Source organism: Neoarius graeffei, chromosome 14 (assembly GCF_027579695.1).
Source record: "Neoarius graeffei isolate fNeoGra1 chromosome 14, fNeoGra1.pri, whole genome shotgun sequence".
Taxonomy (NCBI): domain Eukaryota; kingdom Metazoa; phylum Chordata; class Actinopteri; order Siluriformes; family Ariidae; genus Neoarius; species Neoarius graeffei.
In genome coordinates, this window is record NC_083582.1 from 38,099,715 (window position 1) to 38,113,491 (window position 13,777).

At 42.5% G+C, this 13,777-nt stretch overlaps 1 protein-coding gene across 4 annotated transcripts in view; it reads right to left on the reverse strand.

Annotated features, from left to right (window-relative positions):
• Nucleotides 1–13,777, reverse strand: part of exoc6 (exocyst complex component 6) — a 121,721-nt gene that overhangs the window by 3,606 nt on the left and 104,338 nt on the right. For all 4 annotated transcript variants that reach the window (XM_060939601.1, XM_060939599.1, XM_060939602.1 and 1 more), the window contains one exon: nt 4,472–4,584. In XM_060939601.1, the coding sequence (XP_060795584.1) occupies nt 4,472–4,584 (113 nt within the window). The remainder of the gene's footprint in view (nt 1–4,471; nt 4,585–13,777) is intronic.

Below are 13,777 nucleotides of genomic sequence, written 5' to 3' on the forward strand. Positions count from 1 at the left end.
GCGCCATAGCACTCCGTTAAATTCAGTCAGGCGGGAAAATAAATATCTGTTACTTTTCCGTTACGGAAGACTGAATGGGAATGAAGATTTATCATCTGTTCATGCAATAACGGGATTTGTATGTGAAAGGGACTTAAAAACACAGCAAAGTGCAGCAAGGTCCTCTACTCTGAAGACTTTCTGTCAGACAACCTAAACTTAAAGCTACAGGTTTGCCTCCTTCTAGAAAACCTTTAAAAAAAAAAAAAAGATCAGTTTATCTGGAGCATCCACTCTCCACATCCTTGTGTAAGTGGTTACTATAGAAATGGTAACATATTAGGACTAGTGTATTAATATACAGTACTGTGCAAAAGTCCTAGGTACATGTAGAGAAATGATGTAGATAAAAATGGCTTAAAATATAATGAAATGAAATGTTTCAACGTTATAAAACAAGACGACATGGTCATCACTATCCCCCACCATGAGCATTTTATGAAGACCTCTTAACATGTATGCCCTTACAAGCCCATTGCTTTAATATTGACTTATGGTGTCATAAGTGCAATGACACCTTCATAAAACACCACCCAGCTTTTTTTCCAGTAGTATGAGCACGCAGAGTTTCACTGAGTTTAGCTTATGTAGTTTCGGAGAAAACTTGTCCAGATGGAGATCTCTTGTACAAAGTCCAATAACATTAATCAAGGGCCGTAACTCTGAAAATAATTATTAATTGTAAATGATTCTTGAACTCAACTTAGATCATGAATAGTAATATGAGCATGCAAAGTTTCAGTGATGTACAGTTGTGGTCAGAAGTTTACATACAGTGACATGAATGTCATCTTAGATATGAATGTCATGGCAATATTTGGGCTTTCAGTAATTTCTTTGAACTGTTCTTTTTCTGTGGCAGAATGATTGCACAGCATACATCTTTAATTAAAAAAACACTAGAATTTGGTGCACAAGTTTTAATTTTCTTTGGGTTTTCTGAAATCAACACAAGGTCAAAATTATACATACAGGGTCAAACATTTACATACGCTCACTTAGATTATTAATTCAGAGGTGCTGAAACTTCCAAAATGTCTCTTATCTTGCCAAGGCCAAGGTCTCTTAACTTCCTGTTAGTGAGCATGATTGACTACAGCTGGTAGCTAGAGGTCTGCGCGGGACAGAATTTTCAGTCCCGCTCCCGCCTGCTCCCGCATTGTGCAGTCCTGCTCCCGCAAAGAATTATGATTTTCAGTCCCGCTCCCGCCTGCCATATTTTGTCCCGCTCCCGCCCGCAAATCCCGCATGATGCAGATGTTCGTGTTATTTCTCACGAAAGTTCTTGTCATTGGCTTGGGGAATTAAACATGCTGAGCTTAGCTGAGCTCTCCACTGACCGATCCTTCACCTAGCGCACGTAGCGAGGGTGCACGTTGCCAGGCGGCATGCGCAGCTGAGGCTTTACAGAGATACCCATTGTGAGCTTCACTAGAGGAGCTCTGCTCTTCTGCCATGATCGGAGATCTCAAACACGGAAGAGCGGAAAGGAATCGGAAACGTACGTGAGATTAGACCACATCCGCAAATTTAAGCATCTTAAAATGTTTTTATTAATGGCAAATAAAATATCCAGCACAAATTATATATGATAGACATAAATTAATAATTTATAAATTTTATTTTAAACACGTTTTTAGTTAGCAGGACTGCAGCTTATCACCTCTCCTGCCCACTCCCACATTGTGCACTCCCCCTCCCGCCCGCAATGAGCTTTCAAAATTTGTCCCGCGCCGCACTGCTTTGCATCGGGTCCCGCGGGACTCCCGCGGGAGTGCAGGGCTCTACTGGTAGCTTCTCTGTGCCTTCATAAAAAAGGTTTGTTTACAGCATTCATTGGATTGACCAACACACAGTTAAATGGGAAAGTCCAATGAGCTCAGTGCAGATCTGAGAAAGAGGATCGCAAATATACACAACTCCAGAATGTCTCTTGGAGCAATTTACGTATAAACAACTGCAAATTCCAAGATCAGTTCAAACAATTGTATGCAAGTTATTGTGAGGTGTAGTCACTTTGACGAGCCACTTTGCTTAAAGAAAACCCAAACCATCGCCCTCAGGTGAAAGGAAATTGTCAGGAACAACCTGGGAACCACCATGGCACAGCCCTGCCATGAACTGGAAGCTGATGGATCACTGCCTACAGTTCAGATCATCATGGACTAAGAAGCTGCTATCGAAGAAATAACCCCCTGCTCCTCAATCTTTAGTTAAGATTGAAGCTGACCATACGGACAAAGAAAAAGCCTTCTGGAGGAAAGCTGTATGGTCAGATGAGACAAAGATTGAGTTGTTTGGCTACAATGACCACCATGTACAGAGGGACACTGTACCAGCTGGTGGTGGTGGTAGGATCATCATGCTCTGGGGCTGTCTTGCTGCCAGTGGAACTGGTTCATTGCACAAAGTGGATGGAATAATGAAGAAGGAGGACTACCTCAGAATTCTTCAGCATAAACCGTCAGAAACCTGAACACGGCTTGGGAGTTACAACAGGACAAGAAACCCAAACACGTATCAGAGCTGGTTGTGGAGGATAAAGCAGGCTAACATTAAGCTTAAAACAAGTCCTGACTTCAACCCTATTGAAAATATATGGACTGTACTTATAAGTTGAGTCCATGCCAAGGAAAAAAAAAACAAATTTAATTGAACTCTACCAATTCTACCATGAAGAGTCGTGAAATATCCAACCAGAATTCTGCAAGAAGCTTGTTCGTGGTAAACAACGTTTGGTCAAGGTGAATCTTGTGAAGAGACATTTTACCCAAATATTAGGTGTGCTGCATGTATAATTTTGACCCTGTGTTGATTTCAGAAAACCCAAAGAAAATTAAAACTTGTGCACCAAATTCTAGTTTTTTTTTTTAAATTAAAGTTGTATGCTGTACAATCATTCTACCACAGAAAAAGAACAGTTCAAAGAAATGACTGAAAGCCCAAATATTGCCATGTCATTCATATCCAAGATGATATTCATGTCACTGTATGTAAACTTCTGACCATAATTGTAGCTTATGTAGTTTCTGAGAAAACTTGTCCAGATTGAAACAGATGGATGATAAAAAATATTGTAAGCAGTAAGCCATAATAAACGAAACAAAGTCAATATTTGGTGTGAGACGACCCTTTGCTTTAAAAAAAAATAGTCGTCTCAGGTACAATGAGTGCAGTTTTATAAGGAAACGAGCTGTAGGTTTTACTGAGCATCTTACAGAACCAGCCACAGTTCTTCTGGACACTTTTGCCCCTTTTCCACCAAAGCAGTTCCAGGGCTGGTTCGGGGCCAGTGCTTAGTTTGGAACCGGGTTTTCTGTTTCCACTGACAAAGAACTGGCTCTGGGGCCAGAAAAACCGGTTCCAGGCTAACACCAACTCTCTGCTGGGCCAGAGGAAAGAACCGCTTATGATAGCGGGAGGGCGGAGTTGTTAAGACTAACAACAATAACAAGACCGCGAAAGATCGCCATTTTTAAGCGACGAGAAGCCGCAGCTGTACAAACGCAAAGTCATCCATTATTATTATTGTTGTTGCCGCTGCTGCTTCTTCCGCGTTGTTTTTGCTTCGATATTCGCGCCAAGGTTTATGCAAACGTAGCGACGTAACTGACGTATACAGCGACGTAATGACGTGGCTTCCCTTAGCACCGCGAGCTATGGAAAAGCAAACTGGTTCTCAGCTGGCTCGCAAGTTGAACGAGTTGTGAACCAGCACCAGCCCTGAACCAGCCCTGGAACTGATTTGGTGGAAAAGGGGTATTTGACTGTCACACTCGTGTCTTCATTTCGCACCAAAACCCAGCAGCCTTCATTATGTTTTCTTTTTTTAATCTGAAAAGTGCCCTCTTATGTAATATGCTGCTCAGATACAAACATTATTTTCTGTAACATTTAATTTTGTGCCGGAATCCCCCCCCCCCCGAACGTTTGGAACTCTAAAATGTTTTCGTACCGACTCGATAATGTAGAAGTCATAAAACAGAAATCGATAAAGTTTGTATGAAGAAAAAAAAAAACCCCAAACCATAGTGTGCCTAAGACTTTTGCACAGTACTGTACGTAATCCTGTTATTTTCCTTGTAGCTGGAACTACACTCCGAGCCATACTGTTATAGAAAATTAATCAACACCTTCTGAGCAGTTAAATCAAGTCAATAACCATGAGCACTGTAGATGAATGGATTTTATACGGAGAATAGCTGCAACAGCGTATGCAATACAATACATATGCAAGAAGGAACTGTGTGAAACTGTTACTACCTACCCTCGGTTGACTCTGTTGCATGTTAGCATCCAAAAAGAAAGAAAATTACAGATTAGGTGCTGATGGAAACACCACCAGCAGTAATCTTAACTTCACATCGACACAGGAATATCTTAGGGCAAAGCATACGTAATGAAATAAAGGCCGCAGGAGAGGAATACTAACTTCTCCAAAAGTGCAAGTGCAGTGGATGGGTTGACCCGAAGATACTTTGACGTAGGCTGGCCGTAGTCTGCTAGGTAAGTGGACCAGTCCCACACCATGAACAAGTCCAGCAGCTGCAATACAAATAAAAACAGATCATTACAATACAGTGCGGTGATCATAGAAGTTCATTTACACAAAGACAATAACCCAGCATTGCTGCTGAGCTTAATTCATTGAACAGGTGAAGCACTGTATATTGAGAGTGGAGGAGGGTGGGGTATTTGAGCTGCCGGCAGGGGTTACTTGTGGAGAAGCCTGGATCTGGCAATCAAAATGCGAAAGGAAGAGCAATCCCTTGGTGACCTCTGGATAACCTGCACAGGGATTAATCCCGGCTCTGCTAGTCACACTGGTACACGCCTTCCAACCACTTCACACCTCCAATTGGGAAAACAGCTCTCAGACACGGAGAAGAAGAGCAGTATCTCACTACAGCTTCAGTATGCTAATGGCTATGAAGCAATAGTGGGGTAATTGCTGGCTCGTTCATTACAGAGGGTCGAGTTTAGAGCTAATTCCATTTCACACCTGCTATGTGCTCTGTACTGGGGAGGCCTGTTTGCCAGAGCATCATGTCGTGTCGTTTGCAGTTCCTGCTGAGCTGCAAAGGGGGACGCTGGTGTGGGACTGTAGGAGAGTGCTGGGAAATGCCAAGGTGTGTCGATTTCAAGACATTTAGGTTTAATACTGACATGAAGCTTGTTATAATAATGATGCGATGAGAAAGAAGTCCAAATAATGGAGTGTAGCTCCGTCCTATAGACCCTTCCCGCATGACGTCACCGCGCCGCGAGATTTCGGTAGTCGCCATATTGGAAGACCAAGTACACATCTATGCAAGTACATACATACATAAAACAAACTACACCTGAAATGTAGCCAGGGCCGGTTCTGCCCTAATCTGGACCCGGGTGCAACATCGCGCAAACCCCCCCCCCCAAAAAAAAAAACAAAAACAAAAAAACACACCAGTCTAAATCAGGACAACCAGTGTTCGAACTACGGGGGTACTCGGGGGATCCGAGATCCCCTGAAACAGACATGAGATCCCTTGAAAACATGATTTGGGAAATGTTGGGGGGGTCTCTAAAATATTGGCAAAATGATGTTTATTGACAGAGCAATCGTGTGTAACGGGAAGCATTTGCATATCTGAAGTGTTGTGTTTACATCAAAGATAAAATAAACCGATATGACAACGACTGCTGCTGCCAGGTTGGTTGTTGAGTAGCCTGACTGTTTTTTTTTTTTCTTGCGTGTGGTATCATTGTTGACGCGAGGTTGTTTTTTGAACATGCCAATGCGGACACGATTTCCCCTGATGAGTTATGACTTCAGACGCGATGCGTGTGTGGAGGTGTGGAGTCCGCGTGATATGTGCGTAAGATAGGCTTCTCGTGTTTGGAGATCCGCGCTCCGAGACAAGCGCAAGCACCCCCCAGGGAAAAAAAGGGACCCCCCGAAAATATCGGCATAGTTCGAACACTGAGGACAACCATCACATAACTATAAACATTTTAGATCAACTATTTTAACTAAATGGGCTATAATAAATAAGCCTGCAGGCAGCCATGGCGGGCTGCCTCAGAAAAGTAACCATTTGTCCTACCTTAACTCGTTTTGCTTTTTCTGCCTCCTTTTTTGTATTTTCGACCCTGCGTTTATTTTCTTTCCTTTTCTGAAAACCCGATTTGTGTCCAGACATTTTGTTCTGCTACCAACGAACTAACTCGTCAGGTCTCGTCTCTCGAGTCCGCGATGAAGGGCAACAATTGATACATTTTTACAAACAGCCAATAAACAGCCAATAGGGAGGTTGCAACGTTCAGGCTCTCCTTTGCTCACAGACACTCAGTAATGCACTTATTCTCTGTCTCCTGGCAGAAAGCTCCTTAGTTTGCTCCCCTTGTGTCTCAATCACAGCTGGTATTCTGTAGAAAGACTTCTTTTCACCTTTCCCATCAGCTTTGTTGGAACACCCTAACACAGCACAAAAGTTTACCATTGTAGGTTTATGATGAATCAAGTGCCTCGTGGGTTTAAATTCCGGGCGCTGACGTTATTTCCCCCTAATCACGAGTTTGTTGGTCTTCCAATATGGCGCAGGGTTTGTTTACTTCCGGTTTCCGGTGACGTCAGTGGGAAGGGTCTATTGCACTATTGTTGTTTCGAGTGAAAGAACTGGTACTAGCTTAATGCAAAAGTTTGCACACCTTTAGCAAAATGACGACAACATAAACTGTTTGTCAGTCACTTTGCACCATTAGCTTATTTGTTTTTATTTATGTATCTTCTGTTCAATAGTGCCACCTTTGCACAGTTTTTATCTTCATTTATCATAACTCTTGTTTTCAGCACTATTAATGCACATTCACATATACAAAGCACATTTATAGATATACAGTATAAATATATTTTTTATTGTTACATTTTTATCTGTATATTGTATAGTCGGCTTGTTCTTGGGACCTTTTTCTTTTTTAATTCTATTTTATGTTGTACAGTGTGACTTTTTCTTTTCGCACGTCTGATAACTTGCTGCTGTAACAAAACAATTACCCAGCTAGGAATCAATAAAGTAAATCTATCAATCCATCAATCCATCAATCAGTTAATCTATCTATCTATCTATCTATCTATCTATCTATCTATCTATCTATCTATCTATCTATCTATCTATCTATGACAAGGGATTTAGTGTGATGTGGTGGACATTTAGTTATTTATTTTATATGCATTGGGACAGGTAAGGAAACCTTGGGGATGGTGGTTTTTTTTTACTTTTAAAACTTCTGTAAAATTTCTTTCTATAAAAGCTCTCAGATCACCAGCTCTCACCACAACTTTGACATCTGCGTTGATGTTAATTCTCTAAATTGAATAGGGGCAGCCATGGTTAACCTGAAGGTTAGAGAAGCAGCCTTGGGCCCAAAGGGTCACCGGTTCGATTCCCCAGGACTGGCAAGAAAAAAATGTGAGGGGAGTTGAGTGAATGAAAAGCACTTTCCCGTCCTTTATGTCTGAAGTGCCCTTGAGCAAGGCACCTAACCCCCAACTGCCCACTGCTCTCATGTGTGTGCATGAGTGTGTTCACTGCTTCAGATGGGTTAAAGTGCATATCCTGGACCAATTTCGTTTTTTTTTGTATGAAAGTATGTCCCTTTACACACTCATCCAGAAGGGTAATTTTGCACAAGGCCATCTGTCTACAGTAGAAAAAAATTAAATAACAAAACACGTCTGGAAAAATCCCAAGGGAGTCTGGAGCCAGATTTGTGACGTCACCTGCGGAAGCGCCAGCAGGCTGAGAGAGCTTTGCACAGTTTCAGTGCACAGCCTCTGTAAACCAAGTTTAGCAGCTAGCGATTTTGCATTGAAATATGGATTTGTCACCTGAAGTAAGTGTATTATTGCCCAGCGCTTTTGTGTTGTTTACTTTTGTGTGTGTCAATAAATAACATTATCCGTGTACCACACAAACACAGGAACACCTAATTTAGAGTATAGTCTCTCTTATTTCTTACCCTGGCAACAGTCAACTTGTGAATTGCCGATTTTCTTGGTCTTTTTCTCGGCTCTGCTTGGTCCTCGGCTTCGAGGGCCTCAGCACTCGGCACTTCGCCTTCTGTCAGGGGAGACGAACATGGCTGGCTCTTTTGGTGACGCTGACACAGATGGAGACGGTGTTGCTTTGGGCATTCTGACAGATGGAACTGCATCTTTTTTCAGATCAAGTTGCCTCGCAAAGCCCATTTCCCACTGCAAATAGTTCTCAAAGTAATCAGGCCTTGTGAAGTGAGCACCGCAAATAATGCTGTAGTCTGTAGCATGTAGCCAATTTTTCCAGGTGCCTTGCACGAAGCGCTCCCATTTCTCTCTCATTGTCCGGTCTTTTGGGAAACGATGAGTACTAATCCCATCAAGATTGGTGTTGATACACCCTCTTACAATACATCTGTTAACCATTTTAATAATTATGTGATAACATTGAAGAAATTTGCAGAAAACCACTGGGTCGTTTTCTCATAAACAAACCAGTGCTGACGTAGGATTCAGAGGGAGGTGTCCCGCGGATGACATCACGAAAATCAGTGTTTGCCGGGAAATCCAAATGCCAAGTTTTTTCAGAGGCGGACCAATTCACCTCAAATGGCTTGATTTCAACTGAATTTTTCTGGTATTGCGCAAGGTAAAAAAAATTGCACAAAATGCAAAATGTGACAGATATTTGACCAAAGTTTAATATAAAATAGGAGAATTACATTGATCTTGCTCCTGAATTTACCCGTGATATGCATTTTAAATACAGAGGAGGAATTTCACTGTGTTTCAGTACATGTGACAGGCTTCTTCTTCTTCACTTTGTTTCATCTACTGGCCACAATCACTAAAATGAAGACATGTGCCCAAGTAACACGCAACCTTTCAGAAGCTGTAGGTGTGACCGACATCTTTCATGGCCTGACTCACTTTCAGCATCTCCTGGCTTTCATTATTAGTATTTCTTCTCATTAAAAAGGAACAGCCACCTGCTTGATCAGTACCATCTTGTATACGAAGATAATGTTTTTGTTAAATTGTGATTAACACGTTCCACGTTGGCCACATCTTGTATTGGTAACATCATTTGATAATGTGCCTCCCTTGGTGCATTTAATTAAAGCTAGAAATAAAGATTCACCAAGATCACAGATGAATCAATAAACTGTATAAATCATCAAATTAAAAGCCCGGGCTTTTAATTTGCATGGATGAGAAATTAATCAGGTTCTTCACATGCAAGATTATAACCAGAGTTCATATGCAGTACACCTGAGATGTGGAGATGCTTTGAGAATAATGAAATAACGCAGTGTGGGAAATAAGGACAGGCTGGCGGACATTGACCGGTAATTTTCGGATTTGTCTGTCTGTATTTCAAAAGCATCGGACTGGATAGCCGATAAAAAAAAAAAAAAAAAAAAAAAAACAATTCGAATGTGTCCATCTGTATTTCAAAAGCATCAAATTGGATGGCCCGTGAAAAACTGTAAAGATATGGGTCTAATCTACTTCTAATTTTCTTCCAAATGTTACACTGAGTGAATACATAATGTCGTAACACTGCCTCTGAAACGGGGGCCCCCACCGACCTGACTTTAAAAATTCATAACTCGGTCACCGTCCATTTGTACACAATCTGTCTGACTGTGGATTGGTGGAGTCCAAACTCTTTAGAGATGGTTTTGTAACCTTTTCCAGCCTGATGAGCCTCAACAACGCTTTTTCTGAGGTCCTCAGAAATCTCCTTTGTTCGTGCCATGATACACTTCCACAAACATGTGTTGTGAAGATCAGACTTTGATAGATCCCTGTTCTTTAAATAAAACAGGGTGCCCACTCACACCTGATTGTCATCCCATTGACTGAAAACACCTGACTCTAATTTCACCTTCAAATTAACTGCTAATCCTAGAGGTTCACATACTTTTGCCACTCACAGATATGTAATGTTGGATCATTTTCCTCAATAAATAAATGATCAAGTATAATATTTTTGTCTCATTTGTTTAACTGGGTTCTCTTTATCTACTTTTAGGACTTGTGTGAAAATCTGATGATGCTTTAGGTCATATTTATGCAGAAATATAGAAAATTCTAAAGGGTTCACGAACTTTCAAGCACCACTGTAAGTGCAGAAGGTGTGTTTATTAATACGAGTGAAGATGGTAAACAATCCAGAACGGCAGACAAAATCGTAAAACAGTGAAACAGGCAATAGGTCGAGCGAGGCACAAACAGGCTATCATAGACTCGGCAGAATCAAAGATGAGAAACAGGAAATCGGGGATCAGGAAACCTAACAAGGAAATAAGGCTCGGTAATGTGTCAGCAACGCAACTCAATACTTCGCAAAGTAAAGGCGTTTTCACAGTTTTTATATTGGTGCGCTGATTGGGCCTTAATCCTGTGCAGGTGCGAGTCATTTACGGCGTGTGCGTGCGAGAGTCCACTTGGTGCATGTGCTGTCTGGAGTGTGCCCAAGAGTCTATTTGATGCACGCGCTAAGACGCGCAGGTGTGACATTCTTGCACGAAATTAGTACAAAAATTAATGTAGATAGGGGCGGCACCGTGGTGTAGTGGTTAGCGCTGTCGCCTCACAGCAAGAAGGTCCGGGTTCGAGCCCCGTGGCCGGCGAGGGCCTTTCTGTGTGGAGTTTGCATGTTCTCCCCGTGTCCGCGTGGGTTTCCTCCGGGTGCTCCGGTTTCCCCCCACAGTCCAAAGACATGCAGGTTAGGTTAACTGGTGACTCTAATGCCGCTTTTCCACTACAAACGCGGCTGAGTCGGGCTGAGCCATGCCGTGCTGAGTCGGGCTGAGCGGGGCTGTTGGAGTTGCATTTCGACTACAACCGCGCTGAACTGTGCTGGCTGGAAGTGGGTGGACACATTGGGTGGAGTTAGCGAAAGTGGGTGGACGTCACGTGATGTCGTTAAGCAGCGCAAACAGTGACATCAGTGATCTTTTAAGCGGTAGTCTCACAACCCGAATAGTAAACAATAAACATGGAGGACATGGAGTCGTTAGTGTTGCTGGTCTTGGTTCTGTGGCTTGTTGTCACCGACAATGCCAACAGATACTGGCAAGAGTGTATAGATGAGGCGAGGAGCATAAGGCTTCATGATTCTCGTAATTCTCCTTCTTCCGGGTTTGCGGTGTTTACAGATCCCAGCGTGCTCGCGGGGCGTGTGTGGGCATGTGAGGACACTCCTCCTCACCAATCAGTGCACAGGAGAGTGTCTGCTCACGCCCCCAGCCTCACTCGGCACGGTTTGGCTCGCTTCAGCCCCACTCCAAAACGGTGCGAGTTTTAGGGGCTAAGCAGGGCTGAAGCGAGCTGAGTCGTGCTGTTTTTTGGTAGTCGAAACGCGAGCCGTGTCGGGCTGAAGTGAGCTGAAGTGAGCTGAAAAAGGGTAGTGGAAAAGGGCCATAAATTGACTGTAGGTGTGAATGTGAGTGTGAATGGTTGTCTGTGTCTATGTGTCAGCCCTGTGATGACCTGGCAACTTGTCCAGGGTGTACCCCGCCTTTCGCCCGTAGTCAGCTGGGATAGGCTCCAGCTTGCCTGCGACCCTGTAGAACAGGATAAAGCGGCGAGAGATAATGAGATGAATTAATGTAGATATAAATATCTTATGCCAAGTTATTATGCCATGTTACAAAAAATAAAGAAAAAAAACAGAGTCCTCGTTTCCAATTTACGAATCTGAAAGCAGTTAATGCACGAGTCCGAGTCCAAGTCAAGTCACGGGTCCTTAAAATTAGGGCACAAGTCAGACTTGAGCACTACAAGCCTGGGTATAACTTTAAAGTGCATATCACGGGTAAATTCAGGAGCAAGATCAATGTAATTCTCCTATTTTATATTAAACTTTGGTCAAATATCTGTCATATTTTGTGCAATTTTTTTTACCTTGCGCAATACCAGAAAAATTCAATTGAAATCAAGCCATTTGAGGTGAATTGGTCCGCCTCTGAAAAAACTTGCCATTTAGATTTCCCGGCAAACATTGATTTTCGTGACATCGCGTGCGGGACGCCTCCCTCTGAATCCTACGTCAGCGCTGGTTTGTTTATGAGAAAACGACCTGGTGGTTTTCTGCAAATTTCTTCAACGTTATCGTGTAATTATTAAAATGGTTAACAGATGTATCGTAGGAGGGTGTAGCAACACCAATCTTAATGGGATTAGTACTCATTGTTTTCCAAAAGACCGGACAATGAGAGAGAAATGGGAGCGCTTGGTCTACACAGGCTGTGCACTGAAACCGTGCAAAGCTTGCGCAGCCTGCTGGTGCTTCCGCAGGTGACGTCACGAATCTGGCTCCAGACTCCCTTGGGATTTTTCCAGACACGTTTTATTTTATTTTTTTCTGCTGTAGACAGATGGCTTGTGCAAAATTACCCTTCTGGATGAGTGTGTAAAGGGACATACTTTCATATAAAAAACGAAATTGGTCCAGAATATGCACTTTAAGCATGTTTTTCTTGAATCTTCTGACATTTTCTTGTAAATTAGATTCAATTTGTAGTGTAATTAGCAACTAATGTCTCGTCTAATTTGGCTTTTGAAGATCACAAAAATGCGCCTGGAAATAGCTGAGACACCATCTCCAGGCATCTAAAGCCCTTCAGCTTCCAGGGCCCTAAGGCTAGACCCTCAGCCACATTGTTCTGGACAGATTTGGACAGACGGACATTTCAGACTTGTCTGTTCTGTGACAGTCTGCTTAAAATTCCCTATTTCCCACACTGATAAGTTTCCAAATAATGACAAAATATAAATCTAGTCAATCTTTGGTGTGAGCATCATCTGCCTTAAAAATTGTTTTGTGGTTTTAGAAGGAAATCATCTGTCAGTTTGTTCCAAACGTCTTGAAAAATACTTAATATGTAATATTTCATAAAACCATTCCTCTGGAACACTAATGTTTTTGGGAAATGTTGACAATATGCTACAAATTTTCCTGAACACGCTATTGCAGAAATAAACATTGAAACAAACAACCAAGATAAATTTGTGAAATTTTCCCTCATAGTATTAGTCGTATGGCAAAGAGGATGCTGTAGGCAATTCAGATCTGCTCATAAGGCATATTTAAATATCATGAAAACAAAACGGAAATTGCGTTTCCGTAAAACCAACAATGTTTTTGAAGATCTCATGACTTTTGTCAGCTAAAGGTTTTAACTTCAGCATCTCAGGTTACAGATAACAAAGGCTTAAAATTGTTTAAAACAGCCCAGAGTAAACAAGGAGTGTCCATTAGGGATCAGATGATTGGCAGTGACATTGTGACCTCTGCGCTCGGGGTCAGTATGTTCTCAAACAGCCCAATTCCAGTGGATCCATCTTAGATGCTGCCTGTGGCCCTTGTCAAAACTGATCCCAAGTATCACCCACAGCTCTGGGTTCTCACAGGTCCTGCGGATAGCGAGATGCTTCTGTGAGTGGTGTGTACTGAACGAGAGGTTAACCTTAGAGGGAAGGGCAGGTGAGGCGGTAAAGTCTGACCACTGGCGCTCTCCTTTTCTCCTTATCTGAGCGTGAGGCGCCTGACCCTGTCTAGAGCGCGCCTTCTGACTGCTCCCTCTACTTGAACCAAAATCAGATGGCACTTGAAGCACGAAAATCCTTCTGACATTTCAGCCAGTCTATGGAATGCCTTTATCACTCATCACTAGCTCTTTGATAAGCTCGAAGAATTCCCTTTTTCCAGAT